The 15674-nt window shown below is 30.5% G+C and overlaps 3 protein-coding genes across 3 annotated transcripts; 2 read left to right on the forward strand and 1 right to left on the reverse strand.

The window, feature by feature from the left end:
- Nucleotides 1–2355: 2355 nt before the first annotated feature.
- LOC778105 (dof zinc finger protein DOF1.4) lies at nucleotides 2356–4372 on the forward strand. The gene is made up of 2 exons (XM_003541481.5): nucleotides 2356–2594; nucleotides 2806–4372. The coding sequence occupies exons 1-2, from the start codon at nucleotides 2511–2513 to the stop codon at nucleotides 3781–3783; spliced, it is 1062 nt and encodes a 353-aa protein (XP_003541529.2). The 5' UTR covers nucleotides 2356–2510; the 3' UTR covers nucleotides 3784–4372.
- A 6255-nt stretch (nucleotides 4373–10627) lies between these two features.
- On the reverse strand, nucleotides 10628–11789 carry LOC778102 (Dof9). Its single transcript, NM_001249671.2, is given in 2 exon segments — nucleotides 10628–10867; nucleotides 11017–11789. Coding segments are annotated over 2 exon segments (669 nt in total). The 5' UTR covers nucleotides 11680–11789; the 3' UTR covers nucleotides 10628–10861.
- A 2069-nt stretch (nucleotides 11790–13858) lies between these two features.
- LOC100527386 (uncharacterized) lies at nucleotides 13859–15461 on the forward strand. The gene is made up of 2 exons (NM_001248423.2): nucleotides 13859–13931; nucleotides 14760–15461. Exon 2 carries the CDS (start codon nucleotides 14776–14778, stop codon nucleotides 15154–15156), a length of 381 nt encoding a protein of 126 aa, NP_001235352.2. The 5' UTR covers nucleotides 13859–13931; nucleotides 14760–14775; the 3' UTR covers nucleotides 15157–15461.
- The last annotated feature ends 213 nt before the right edge of the window (nucleotides 15462–15674 follow it).

Genomic DNA, 15674 nt, shown 5'->3' on the forward strand with positions numbered 1-15674 from the left:
TAGTCTTAAAAAATCTTAATATTATCGTGAATATATTATTTATTCTAAAATTTTTGTATAAATAAAATTTCTCTAAGAATAATAATTCTAAATTCCATGCAGCATTTATAACAATCTTTTTAACTATTAAATATAAAATAAATTATTTTATGTTTTTAAGATATTAAATATATCTATATAATATTTTTACGAAATAATAAGACAAATATTATAAAAAGTTATAAGACTGCTCTTAAAATCAACATGACCCCACTCACTTTCTACATTGATAACGATTGCTCTAAATTAATATTTTTTTTAAGAATCTAACACTGAGATGTCTCTCATTCTCAGTGTATGGTAACCATTGGTTAAGTGGGTTAAATTATTCTTCAGTCTTCATTCACATGAAAATAGTATTGCTTAAATCATTACTCATAGGCCATAGACATAGTGGCCGAACTCAATTAGTGAAGATAGTAGTAGTTAATTAATATTGCATTTTACTAATGATTTTTATATGTATCAATTTTGCATCTTCTTTTTATAGAATCATACTATAAGGTTTATAAAAAAAAATTATATAGTTAACAATTTATGGACTTAATCTATTATTTTATTGACAATTTATAGACTTATTATCTCAATTAGCTATTGAAGATAGTAATAGCCAATATTAAAATTTATAAATATTCACTTCACATGTTTACAGAAAATAAATACTTCATAAATAATTTTTTTGTATTTTGTACGTACTTATAAGAATCATGTACAACTTCAGAAGAAGAAAAAAAGAAGCATACCATAACTTTTATGTAAAAATACATATAAATATATATATATATATATATATCGACTTATTATCTTTTATTTTGTTGCTAATTGTATATTTTGTATTTTATGATAAATCCATATAATGAATGTACAACCTTACATGCATTAACTAAAACAAAATAAAATATTTGCATATTTAGTGACCAGATACCAAGGTTTAACGGAGAATTTAACTGCTAAAGAATAATGATGAGAAGTAGAGAGGATGAGAAGATCCCTTGGAGAACTACAAAATCTGTTTATTCACACCCATATCTTTGCCTTGCTTTATCTCTTTCTTTTTATTCTTTTTCCTTCGAAGCTGAGCTGCCTACCACATGGCTGTGCACATTTAAGGTTCCATGCCTCCATCTCATAACATTCACCATCCTCACTCTCTGACACACTCACACTCTATTAACGGTTTATTGTCTTTGAATCTTTGATTAAAAATTAGTAAAAAAAAGCTAGAACAAAACTTCTCTCTTGGTCAATATGAATTGAACGATAGAAGAAATAACACTCTTCCTCATTGCAAAGCGTGGTCTTCATTTTGAGTCTTGAAATGTAAATAGCCACATGATGTCTTTTTGTCCTCTTCATTTGGAGCTTTTTAGCCCGTAACACAAATTTATTGTTCTCATTTCCCTGCTTTTTACCATGATATACTTTTTTCTTTTAATTTGTTTCACCCTTTATGTGTAAATCCAAGCAAAAAAGAGTAAATCCTTTATATATGTTGCCTACTTTAATGTACTTAGGTTTATGTACTTACTACTTGTTAATCTTTAAATAGTTCATGTAAATGTCATATTCTCTAGCTCCTGTTTTTATTCAACAAGACTTTGCATTAAATTTCTTCAACAAGAAGTAAAAGAATATATTTTTGACATGAAAATAAATTATATTATACTATCATTTAGAATTACTATAATAAATAATAATGGGAGCAAGTGGAAGTGGGATTTGCTCTTAGCTAGTCATGCTTTGGACATTGAGCTCTTAGGGATTCCCTTGATGTGGTTATCTATATGATCCTCTCACTCTCGGCACAAGGGAATGTTATAACATTGGAATATATTTGTCATTCTTTTCTTTTCTTTCTTGAACCACTCAAGATCCACCCCCCTAATTCCGCTTTACCTCTATGTCCTCTTCTTGGATTTCGAATGTTCTTTTTTATATTCCTTTTCATTATTCCAATTCCATTATATTAATCACCCAAATTGGATTTTAAACCAAAGCCCATCACGTGAAACTATACACAAACATAAATTATTCTTAGGGGACTAATTAATTAATAATTAACCACGTTCATCATATCATGCTACTAGATAATCAGCCCTCGATCTCTACCGCACTGGCATGAAATTATTTTAATTTAAAGATCTTGAATTTGATTAAATATGTAGTTACGTTAACTATTTAAAAGAAAATAGTGATCCACAAGACTCAAATAAAATCATTTTTCATTCGGAGAAAGAGTTTATCGCCCATAATAATATCATAAGATTCAAATAGGATTACTTTAAGTTATAGATAACTCTGGTGTATACCAAAAAACGATAATCAACACTCTCTCCCAATCCTTTTCTTCTTCACTCCCTCTCTGTTTATGCACATAACCATTTGAAGCGTAACTCAAGGGGCCACACTCTCTTTCTTTGTCTCCCTTTATGATCCTGGTTTTCAATTTTTAGATCGAGAGAGCAAAAAAAATGTTTGGTGGTAATAACTGTGAGAAAATGGTAGCAGTAGTCACCCCTCAAACAGCGTCTAACAAATGGACACAGACACAACAGGTTCACGTCTCTCTCTTAATTATTAGACAAATACATGTCCACCCCAATTTTGTTGCTTTCCTTTTGGAAGAGAATATCTCCCACTGTGTTGTTATTTTTACCCTAGAACTCCAACTTAAAACACTTTCTCTTTCTTCACATCTTCTTCTTTTCCTTTTCCTCTTTTTTCTCTAATCAGTTATCTTCTTCTTTCTCTTGTTTATTATCTCAGATAGATGATCACAAGGCCCCAATGATGGGAAGAGTCATGGAAAAACCAAGCCAAGATCTTCTTCAGCAGCAACAACAAGCCCTAAAGTGCCCTCGCTGCGAGTCTTCAAACACCAAGTTCTGCTACTACAACAACTACAGCTTGTCACAGCCTAGGCACTTTTGCAAAGCCTGCAAGCGTTACTGGACAAGAGGTGGCACTCTCAGAAACGTTCCCGTTGGTGGTGGCTGCAGAAAAAACAAGCGTGTGAAGCGTCCAACAAATCACGGTGATTCTTCTTCTTCTGCTGCTAACTCTCCTTCTTCGTCCAATTCAAACCCTCCTTCACAGCCCCACATCGATAATATTATTGCCTCTAGCTCCACCACGAACCATATAAATAATATCAGCCCTTTCTTTTATGGTGGTGATGTGATGAGTAGTGTTCCTTTCCCAAGGTTTAATCTTCATTCTCAATTGAATGCTCTTGGGTTAGGTTTTTCAACTGGGGTTAGTGAGAATGGGTTTAGTACTTCAAATAACAACAGCTTTTTTTCTGCTTATAACTCTATGTTTGGTTCTTCTTCTTCCTCAACTTGTGCACCTTCAACTCCTGTTATGGCTTCCTTGCTGAGTTCAACTCTTCTGCAGCAAAAGTTAATGAGTGGTGGTGGTGGTGGTGGGGTGAAGGGTAGTAGTGATCATGATCAAGGTGGCAACACTTTCCATGGCTTGGCACCGCTACAAGGGTTGCAAGTGGAAGGGAATAATAATAATAGTAATAATATTGGCACAAAAGAAGTGAGAGGTGAGGGACAAAACAGGTTTGATTGGAGTAATAATAACAATAACAACAATGGTGGTGGTGGTTGTCAAAACCAGATGGAGCATGTGGGTTTGTCTGATCCTAATTCGCTCTATTGGAACACTGCAACGGGTTTGGGTGCTTGGAGTGATCAACCTAACAACATTGGTCCTTCAGTCACTTCTCTGATCTAGAGAAAAAGATGAAGCATCGTTTTCAAAAAGCTACATATGAAGAAGAAGAAAGTCTCTCTCCCTCGTTTAATTAAGGTCATCTTTTGGTCCCTTTAGGCTTAGGTTTTGTTTTTATTGTTTTTCTGCTACTTTTTCTTTTTCTTTTTTTCTTGGGGTCAAAGTGGGTTGGTTGGATTTACTACTAGTACTTACATTGAAAAAGAAGAAAGAAAAACGAAAGAAGAAGAAGATACTTGATGAGATGAGAGCAGTTTGGGATCGGAGTGATCATGTCAGCTGCAAGAAATTTAGTTACTACACTTCAGCCTGTTAGTTTTATGTGTCAAGGTTGAGAAACATTGGTTATATTTGCGCTGAGAGGAACCTCGGATCCTCTTCTCTCATCGTGCCACCATTAGTAGTGTTTGTTTCCTGTGGAGATAGATCAAAAGGAGATGAATCCTTTGATGCAAGTTCTCCATAGTTGAGTAAGTTGGTCTTTTTTCATTAATGTATATAAGATGCAATGACATGTCCTTTTTTTTTCTACTTTCTAATGTATTGTGATTAGGTAGATGAGGTGGGAATTTAATTTCTTGTTCTATGCTGAGATATTGTTGGTTTCATTTACCTTAACTTTTTCTCAACATTTGTTTGGGAATATGGCAAAGTAAGAGAATTATTATTGGGGTTGATTAATTATTACTTGAATTGGGTGATTAATGTATGTGGGGTTGGTTTGGGTTATGTGTAATTGGCTTTGTGGTTCTTCTCTATTGGCAATTACTTTGGTCCTAAAAATAATTTTGCTATCTTTTGAAAATAAAATAAAATAAATGTGTCAATTATAAAGGACAAGTCATGTTAAATACTACCAAACCATGCTGAAATGATGTATAACTGTAAGTGGGCTATGAAGTCTGGCTAAAATCTGTAGCGCACAATAGGAATGTAAGCAGGACTCGGACTCATATGTTGTTGTCCTTTAGTGATAGGGGACATTTCGTGTCTATTTATCATTTCAGGTGTGTCTAGAACCAAGTAATAAATAGCTAGTGTGAAGTTTCGAACTAGACACTACATTGCATGCATTTCACACAAGAATTTCTCCACTTCCTCTCCCTACCAAGAATTTGTTCCGCAAAGTTGGAATAGTAATTCAAAATCTTATAATTGTTTTTATATAAATTTTCCTGCATTGGTGAATAAGAAGGTATTGAATAGTTTCAACATTTAAAAGATATTAAATATATACTTTTTTAATATTTTCTTCAAAATATGGCATAATGAAATAGTTTTTTGAGAGAGAAAAATTTATTGTAATTTATCTGATATTTGTTTTTTAAAATAATTATAAAAAACTAATAGGATATGATTAATTTTCTTGAGGATGTTAGTTACGGAATCCATGTAACAATATTAAGAAGAGATTTCTTTTTTACTTCTAAAAATATATATTTTTTGTAATATTATTTTCAACTTTTGTTAAATTGTGCTTTTATAAGAAGACATCACTGATACATTACAAGTAAGAAACACTACTAAAAATATTACTTACCATGTTATTTTACTCTTGAAGAAGAAACTTGACTATTTAAATTTAGATTCTTTTTTATGCAGTCATTTTACTATGTTCATTTACAATAATGTTTTCTATACATTTATATATACACTACTCTTCAACAGTTCAACTCACATTTATATAGAGTTATTATTAAGTATCTCATGTTGTTTAATATTTAGTAATTTTAGAAAAAAAATCAAATTTATTTAATTAAAAACAAAAGTAAAATAGTTCATTAGGAATATGAGGTTATTGTAGACAATATAACTTTCATTATCATAGGAATATCAAATACTCACTCCCTATCATCATGAAAATACAAAATACTTACAACGTAAGAGCACAATTTTCTAAAATTAAAATATATCCAAAAAATATATATTATTATAACCTCTTAACAAACATGAAAAATTTAATTTCCACCCTCATATTTTGTAGGGGAAAAAAGACAACGTGAAATGAACGTCCAAATTATCTAACGCTAATGTATAAATTTTGTTTTTTTTTAGCTACCAAATTAAAGTAATCAGTATTAGAATCTTTGCCTCTATACAAATCCAGCACCCTAACCCAATTCAAAAGTCTAGTGTCCGAGAAAATTCACGTTCTCAAATTTAGGACTTATTTCTCCATTTAATTTAAGGCTGAATGTCAGAACGTGTCTGAAAAGCCTTTAAAGTTAAGTCATAGCTTACATGCTCTCAGTAGTCAGTATCAAAATCAGTGTGAATCTCGTATGCAGTTGCGGATGTGTGTGGTGCCATATTACAATGATAAATTCAAATTACTTGTCTCCTTTACCCCTTCTTTAGTTACCATGCATGAAAAAAAGAGAAGAAAGAGAGTTATGTAGAAGTGTAATGTGTTTGGTTGTGTAGAATTATATGAATTTTTAAGAATAAATAATCATTTTATGAAAATTTTGATTTAGTTTTTGAAAGAATAAAATTATTATATTTTTATACATTCAAGAATTAAATTAGAATTTTTTATTTTTTTATAAACTAAATTATCATCAATTTACCTATTCAAGTGCCAAAATTATTATTTATTCATGTGAATCTCATATCTTTATTTCTCATGTATCAGACAACTTTCATTTAAATATTTCCTCTCTTTCATTTCATTCTATTACCTTCATTTCACTCTAGCTAATGGGTAGATTTTTTTGACAGGATGATGTTCTTGCGTTTTGCTCCTCTCATTTTGCCTGTAATTTTAGAGGGCTCCCCATTATAGGTTTGTTTTTCCTTGACATGAGTCTTGGTGTAGTCCCCCATGTGGTTTTGTGTTTGTTTCTTTCTTGAATAAATTTAGGTGGGGTGGTAGCATGGGTTGCTTGAGGCCAAGGTGTCAATATATAATTAGGATATTGCTCTTAGTCTTTTTTTTTATTCAGGAATCAAAAGTAAAAAAATTTATTATAATTATTCATGTATCTTATTCAATCAAGTAAATTAAACTCTCATCCTTGATGCTTCCTTCTCCCTTTTTTCTAAAAAAAATTACATTCATTTCTTTCCTCATAACCGACCAGACACACTTAATGTTTATTATAATCGTAAAAAAAATACTTCAAAGTTCAAAATATTTCTCTTTCTTCAAATAACAATGGGTGATGTATCTAGCAGTCATAGTAACTAATCTTTCACAATGATGTTTAAGTCTTCCTTGAAAGATGTGTTTATATTTTTTTTTGTCACTATAATATTTGTGTGAAATATCTATCAATTTTGTTAATGATTAATCTTTGTCAAAAAGATCTAGTTAATCACTTTAAGTAGAATATCTCTTTTCAATCATGTTTTTCATCTACAAAACTCGAAATTGAAATCTTATTTAAAAGAATTGGGTCTAATTTCATTCAGAGTTATATTGGGGTATAAAAGATTTAAAAAAATATAAACGTTTGATAAATAGTTGTCATTTAACAAAGAATTATGTAAGTACCAACTAATACCAATTCAAATTACTTGATCGATCAAACAAATAGTTGAGAATGTTTTATTTGAAAATAAAGCAATAGAAATAATGAGTTGGGAGATGCGCTGATCAAATATACAGTTCCCTCGTCGACAAACAAATCAAATTGTCCATTATTTAGTAAGGGTGTCTAAATTTAACGCTAATCAACATATTTTTTATTCGATTCTGAGTCGTATTAACATTTGATTATGAATGAAAGCCTTTAAGCATCCTTTATTCAAAAAGAATAAAAAAAACAAAAGACTAGGATACGAACTCCTTTTTCATGCTACGCAATTAAACTCACTCTTATATACAATTCATTCCTACAATTTTAGTTAGAACTTACGAAATTATATTAAGCTCAATTCCTTGGGTAAGAACTCTTTGCCTATCTTCAACTTGGAATTCAATTTGTCAACGAAATTTGCTCCAGCAGACAAGAAGAGAGGTTGTCGATCGAGCAGAGAACGTGAACTCAAGTTCAAAGTTCTAACCTCTATTCTTACTGAGGAAAATATTCACACTTTTTTGAGTTTTTTTTTCTAAGGTTCCACACTTGAACCGTGTATGCACGGTGGATTGGTGGAAGGACCCACTAAATGGAGTGGTGGAGCTCTAATAGAATTCGGGGAAGAAATCTGTACACCTAAAAAAGTATAGGAGGTCATTAATGAGGCATAAAATGTATCTGAAGTCATGAAATACCTTTTTTTTTATTTATAATATAACACTAAATTAGTGAGAAAGACGATTAGGTTACTGTGGACTACAGGCCAAGTAGTCCTGCCTAGAATGAGTCCAAAACAAGAATAATGATACTTATAAGGTACATTTATTTAAATTTAGAAATAAAAAAATTGTATGATATAACTTTTTTCAAAATTATTTTTAAATTTGGGGAAAAATTTATCAAAAAAATATTTTTTAATTTCTTTTTAAAAAACATTAAATGATTTTTTTTATATTTTTTAAATATATCTTAAAATTCTGTAAAAAAATATATCTTAAATTGAAAATGGTTTTCTTAAAATAGTTAAATGCATAAACTATTAGCCTCTTAATCTACTAAAATCATTTACATTTTTTTATATTTTTGCATGAGTTTGATAATAAAACGTTTAAATAAAACTCTTAAAAGAAAAAAAAAATGAAAACAGTTGTTATACATGAATATTTGCTGTAATGATCGTGTATAGAGTATTTTTGTCTCGTCTTAAAAAGCCATCTCGTTTTCATTCTGATTGATGGGCATTATTATTTGCACCCTAAAATTTCTATTTAAACCCCCCATATTTTCAGAACTTTGTTTCTTGATGAAAATATCAAAACACAATGAAAACATACTTATATTATATATCTTGACAACATCTTATCAAGATACCCAACAAAAATGTATTTCCACAATGTATATATTTTGTTAAGATATATAATGAAATTATATTTTGTTGTATACTTCAGCAAAAGATGGCCAAGATTTTGTCAATATATACAATGAAAATATATTTTGTTTGGGACAAGATTTGTGGAGATGTATAATGAGAATATGTTCTTATCATATATCTTTGACAAAATCTTATCAATATGCATAAGGTAATTGTCTTTTCATTGTGGATCTTGACAACATTTTGTCAAAATACACATAAAAAATGTGTTTTTGTAATATTACTTATATATCTTGACAAAATTTTGTCTAGATATCAAATGAAAACATATTTTCATAGGATATGTTTAGACAAGATATTCTTTAGACATGTATTGATAATGTGTTTCCATTATAAATCTCAACAAATGCCAAGATATTTTCGTCAAAAGAAACATAAATTTTTTAAAAGGTATTTTCATTAGTAATTCATGGATACCAATATCCATTCATACTTTATTTTTGGTGTTTTATTAATTGACACTAAAAACATTAATGAAATTAGACAAAACAACAATATTGAATTATTTTTTTAAAAATTAAATGATCAAATTGAACATTCTAAGTAGAGGAACCAAATTAAATAATAATTAATAGAATAATTTATTCATAAGTGTAATATTTAAATAAATGTTTTTAATTTATCTTTAAATTATTATTTAGATTAAGTAAAAATAAGAGTAAATGATCTTTTTAGTATTTGATTATGTAAATAAGTGAGAATTTAGTGTTAAAAGAATAAAAGTTTTGATTTAGTTTTAATGAAAAATAAATAAATTCAGTCTATTTTATTTTATTTTTATTATCAAACAAATTTGATTATAAGAAATTTAAATTTAATATAATTAAGTTAGTTTAGATTGAATTGATCCTTTTATATATATATATATATATATATATATATATATATATATATATATATGTATATATATATATACTGCGCCATTAGTTGTCCTTTATTTCAATACAACATTTTGTAAATAAATATGTGATTTAATTAGTTATCTAACGAAAAAAAATATTAATATTATAAAAAGTATAACTTTAATAAAATAAAATAAAATAAAAAACTGGCATTCAGCATTTCTGCTGTGAAAGTATGCTTGGAACACAATATTCAGCACTGAGCAGCACACGATTTTGTTTCGAATAAAAAAGGAATTAAAGTTAAGCATTTAGATTCTCGGCCTACAAATAAAGCAAAAGTGATTTAGTCACCCCACATGCACAATTAATGGGGAACCAGCTTTTACATCAACTTTTTAAACGAAGATTTCACATCTTTTTTATGAATGGCTTCAGCACTTAAGTCGCCTTAATCCTCGTTAGTTAATAGCAATCTACTTTTCTATCATACTTATGTTGAACACTAGTTTTTTTTTATCTTAATATTTTAGTCATTAAAAAAATTTAACTAACTCAAAATTCTATCGAAAAATAAGTAAAATTTAATAAAAAATATCTTTGTTAAAGATCGGTGTTAAACACTAGTTTGCTTTGAATAAGATTGAGGATTGGAAGAAAAAAGCAAAAGGGCTCGCAAACTTTAGCTTATGACTACATATATATTTAACCAAATTATATGTGAAGTTAATTTCCAAATTAAACCTAACCCAACACAGAAAGTCTCTAATTGTTACCCAAGAAACAAAATGGCTATGGTTGCTAATGCTCCGTTTAGATCGAATACCAGAATATAAAATAAAATCCTCTTCCATCAATAAACTAGATAACTAATTAAAAACATATTTTGAAGTTATAAAATTAACTTAATGAATAAAGAAAGAAGGAAGAAGAGAAACGTGGTGAATTCAGAATCTCTCCAAAACTCCTGCTAATAAATTAACTAAAAACTAGAAATAATATTGGCTACCTTATTATGATAGTAGAAGGAAATCAAACACATGAAGGTGGTGACAAGACAAAATATATTAATCATTCTCTATCTCTTCATTTTAAGGGTGCTAGTGCTGCAAAATTATTGAGGAGGACCAAACCCAGGGCGATGAACCCAAAGATTTGGGACCAAAGAAGAAGAAGAAGAAGAACTCCCTTTGACGACATTGTTCTGATCAGAGTTTCCACCGATGGAAGTGGCGTTGATAGTAGCAGCACTCCACAAAGAAGCATCAGAAGTAGTAATAGCCCTATGGTTTGTACTTGTTGAAACATTATGGTCTGTACTTGTTGAAACATTGTTGATCAAGCTTTGCGGGCGAACACCAGAATGAGAAACATCACTGCTACTACTAGCCATGTTTGATGGAATGTTAATCAAACGTTGTTGTTGTTGTTGTGCAGGATGCATAGATTGTTGCTGCTGCTGGTGGTGGAATCGCGGTGGAAGCGAATAACTAGCAGCGTTATTGAAGCCAGACACAAGAGGAGAAATATTAGAAGAACCAGCAACATGATCACCACCACCAACTTTCAGATACTGATCGGAAGGCTGTGATGGTGTGTTGTTGTTCAGAGAAGAATGAAAAGAGAGATACCCATTTCCACCAACACCAAGATTATAATAATAAGGACTAGTTGACTGAACCATAGTATTAGTAGTGAGTGGTGGTGGAGAAGGCCTCATCAACAGATTCTGCTGCGGCTGTGAGAGCAAATTTGAACAAGAAGAAGAAGAAGAAGAAGAAGAAGATGGAGAATTTGTTTTGCCACGCTTCACTTTGCGGGAACCGCCACCAACGGGTATGTTCCTGAAGGTTCCACCGAGTGTCCAGTACCTTTTACACGCTTTGCAGAAATGACGAGGCTGCGAGAGGCTATAGTTGTTGAAGTAGCAGAACTTGGTGTTCATGGAATCGCAGCGTGGACATTTCTGATGCTGCTGAGGAGGAGGTTGCTGTTGTTGAATTTGTCTTTTCTCCTCTCTCCCTTTTTCTCCCTCTTGTTCCATATCTTTGTCTCTCTGTGATCTGAACTTAGTGTAGTGTGTGTTTGTTTTTTTTATCATGTGGATGGGGTTATAATTTGGTTTGTATTTATATATGTGTCCTATGAAACAAGGTTGGTGGATTGGATTCGAATTTTAAAAGCTTGTATGTGTTTCAGATTTCGGGGGGCTGTGTAATGGCTCCACGTGTCCATTGTCTTTGAGATTCTTCTATACTTTGTGCAGGAAATCATATCTGAGATTTTATTAAAATTAAAACATTATGAGCATATCTGAAACTATGTGATGGAATTAATTCACCAGGATCGGATCTTGTTAGAAATCTAATAAGTGGATTCTCGCAATCTAGGATCAATAAATTTAAGAGGATTGAAGAACTGAACATACCAAATGAGAAAAGGTGAGAGGAGGGAAACTTGGTGTTTCTGCAAATATGGGTGATGGGGGATTGATGTGAAAAGTGTGCAAAGTCCAAAAAATGAAGGGTCTCAATCTTGGGGAGAGAGTTTTAAGTGGGAGCTTGGATTTACGAGTTTGATGAGAGAGAGAGATGACAGATTATGGTAAAAGTGTAAACAAAATAAATGGGGGTGGACTGTGGAGTGTCTTCTCTGACCAACTCAGAGAACATGAAAATGGAATAGAAATAATGCACTGAAAAAGTGGTAAGGTTTGTGAGGGAAACGATACAAAGAGAAGGGGAACAAAGACAACCTGAAACTTATTTCACACGGTTGATCTTTCTCTATCAGCTCTGGCTCAGAATGAAGTAACAACCGGTACAAGGAGCAAACAACAAGAGAAGTAAATACCAGACTTGTGTGACATGGTTGGCTTTTGGCAATGCCGTATAACCTTAATTATCTCTTAATCATGTAGTCAGGTTACGAGTTCCATTCTTTTTCCCAAGTGAGAGAAGACATGTGTTTCTTAATTATTTATAGAAAATTTTACATACCAATTATCTCATTAAATAAATTATTCTCATAACCGTAAACATAAGGAAATCTTAAATCATTATACCCACCATTTGAGTTCAGAGTTCATTTCAATTATATGTGTGTAGAAAAACACCTATTAGGAAAAGATAGTTTCTTAAATGGATCTAAAGTGTTTCAACCAAAAAAATATCTTGGATTCCTAAAAAAAGAAAGAGATAGAAATAAATTAATTTATTAAGACGATAGAAATAATTCTAAATCTTTTATAGCATTCTCAAATTTTATCCTTTTTTTGTAAATATTTAATACATTTATTTTTATTTAATATTTTTTTGTAAAATAATAATTCCTATTTTTTCATATATTTGTATGTTTTAGTCTTCTTTTTATTTTAAAACAATGGATGTTTTAAAATTTTGAAGTCTTAATTTATTTATTTTTTTAAGTATATCCTTATTTAATAGTTACTATGAGTGTAAAAATTAAAGACTAATAAGAAATTTATAACAACTTACATATTTTATTTAACCAACTAGGTTAGACTTCATTGATAGAGTTATTATTGTTGAGATAAGTAAAAATTTATAATATGATATCTTCTGTCCTTACTATAAGACACTTAAAACAAAATTAAACATACCAATAATAGGTAAATTTCGATTTAATTGGATTTTTTTTTAAAATGTTACTAATGTACCAATTTTATCCTTATTAATAATCATTAAAGTATTAAGAATGATGTAAAATTATTAAAGTCTAAGAGAGTATTATTCATTATTATCAATAAAAAAATACAAATATTTAGAGTATTTAAGAATGACAAACAATGAAAAAAAATATTTCATAAAAATTGTAAAATATCTTAAAAGAACAAAAACTATCAATTCTTTCTAAACGGTCTCTCATATTAACAACCAGAGGAAATAATTTATAATTACTAATGAGATACTATTAAATAAGGAGTTGTTAGTCCAAAGTTATATTTAATTAACTATTTCTTAATGCAGGTGCATTAACCATAAACATCTAAATATATGAAAAATTATATTTAGAGTGAGATTCATATTTTTAATAGTCATTTTATTTTTATTTAAATATCACCCATTATATTTAGTTAATATTATTTAAATTTTAAAAGTCCAAATACTTAATTTAGCCTTAATCCTAATTATTTTTTAAAAAATAAATTAATAATGTTCGGGCCGAGGATGACTCGGTTATTTTGGGCTGGCCCGGTACAAACACTAACTCACTCGTGTCATGTTTTCCACTGTGCTGAATCGCGGAAACAAAAACCTAAACATAACAACGCATAAAACAAACACATTTCGATTTCTCACCCCTGCTCGTGCTCGATTCATACTTCATAGAGTAAGTGTTTTATTTTTCTACTAGTTTGAAAACGATTAAGCTGATTCTCTATTTTGTTGATTTTTTTTCCTGTTGAGTGAAGCTGGGGGTTTTGCAATTTCGAATTGTTTCATATAAATATAGCATTTGTCTCTGATAGTGATAGCAATGCAACTTAATGTGATTATGCGTTGCACAAGAGAAGAGAGTTCATCCTAATTATATATTATAACGTACACTGAATGAACATGTGATTCTTTATAACTTTGGTTCTCTTTTTGAATTGTATATCTGCTGCTACGGCAAAGATCCTATTCCTTATGAATATGTTAACTTTTGGGCCCGGCTTCTGCTACCAGATGCTTTGCTCTTCAATTCTGCAGAAATTCAGATTGGTCTATTAAATTAAAGGGGTAATGGGTTTGTTGGAACATAGGCTTGGCTTGAGTTAGATTTGTGTTTAAGTGATATTGGGTCAAAATTTGTAGTGGGCTCACTGAGGGAAGAATAAGTTCTTGTTGATTTTAATTCTTTACTTTATTTTTTTTCATTTTTTTTTTGGTTTTCATTCTTACTTTTATGATATTGCGGGTTTTAGTTAGGTTCTTTATTTTCTTCTTTGTATTGTAAGCCTTCAGATAGATGGCATAAAATGTATCCATTAATTTTTTGCCCCTTTATGAATATCCAAAATGAGAGAATCTAAAACTGAAATGAAAAAATGCTGGACCTAGCTACTGTGCTTTCAAATCTTAGCCAGCTGGTCTTAATCTTCTTTCTGCAAGTGCTTTTCTTCTTTGTGTTTGTTGAATATTTCAGTACTCACAAAGGTTGTAACATGATATGCAGCTTTCTTTTCACTCCAATGACGAAGAGTTCTAAAAAGACACCAACTCAGTTACAAGAGAATACTGTTGCAGAAGAGGAGAGATCTTCATCTACACCCAAAAAAGCAAGTAATGAAATTGATAAAATATTTGCTGCTGGGAAAAAGAGGAAGAAATCTGAAATGGAAAAGACTGGAAAATCTGGTGAAGTAACTAAAAAGACTGACAAAACGAAGAAGAAAAAGAAGAATCTGAAGAGGAATCAGTCAGATAATGGCAAGTTTGTAGACCTGCCTTCTCGACCAAGAAAGAAAACAGAGGATGGACTTACTGTCTACACCGAAGAGGAGTTAGGTATTAGTAATGCAGATGCTGGAAATACGCCTCTCTGCCCATTTGATTGTTCTTGTTGCTTTTGATTGTAACTGTATAATGTTATATGCACTTTATTCCTTGCTGTGGTGATTGACAGTGTTGTGATTGTCACCTACAGTCTTGCTTTTGTAAGCTAGGGGCATAGTTTTTTTCCTTTATTATATTTATAGTTGGACCAAAAATGGCTTGAGTTATCATGTGCTAAGCTTGAATTCTTTAGATCTAGATATGATTCCTCAGGTGATTTCAGGTAGAACTTTGCAGCAATTGATCTGCTTCCCATGTAACACAATTGTTTTAAGCATTGCACTCATGGCAGTATTTTTGAGAAATTTATTGCAAACGGGGGGAAGTGTACTTCTGGGTGCTAGAATTTTGTCTGTTATACATTTAAATCTTGGCATTTTCTCATGTTTAACCAAAGCAAACCCAACTTTATGAATTTGATATCCTTTTTTATTCTCTTGTTACGATTCATACCACCCATAAATTGCCTAACATCTTTATTTTTTGCTTGAAAGTTGAAACATTGATAGTTGAGTTGATATTATTATTTTTTGTA

Source organism: Glycine max, chromosome 13, assembly GCF_000004515.6.
Source record: "Glycine max cultivar Williams 82 chromosome 13, Glycine_max_v4.0, whole genome shotgun sequence".
Taxonomy (NCBI): Eukaryota; Viridiplantae; Streptophyta; class Magnoliopsida; order Fabales; family Fabaceae; genus Glycine; species Glycine max.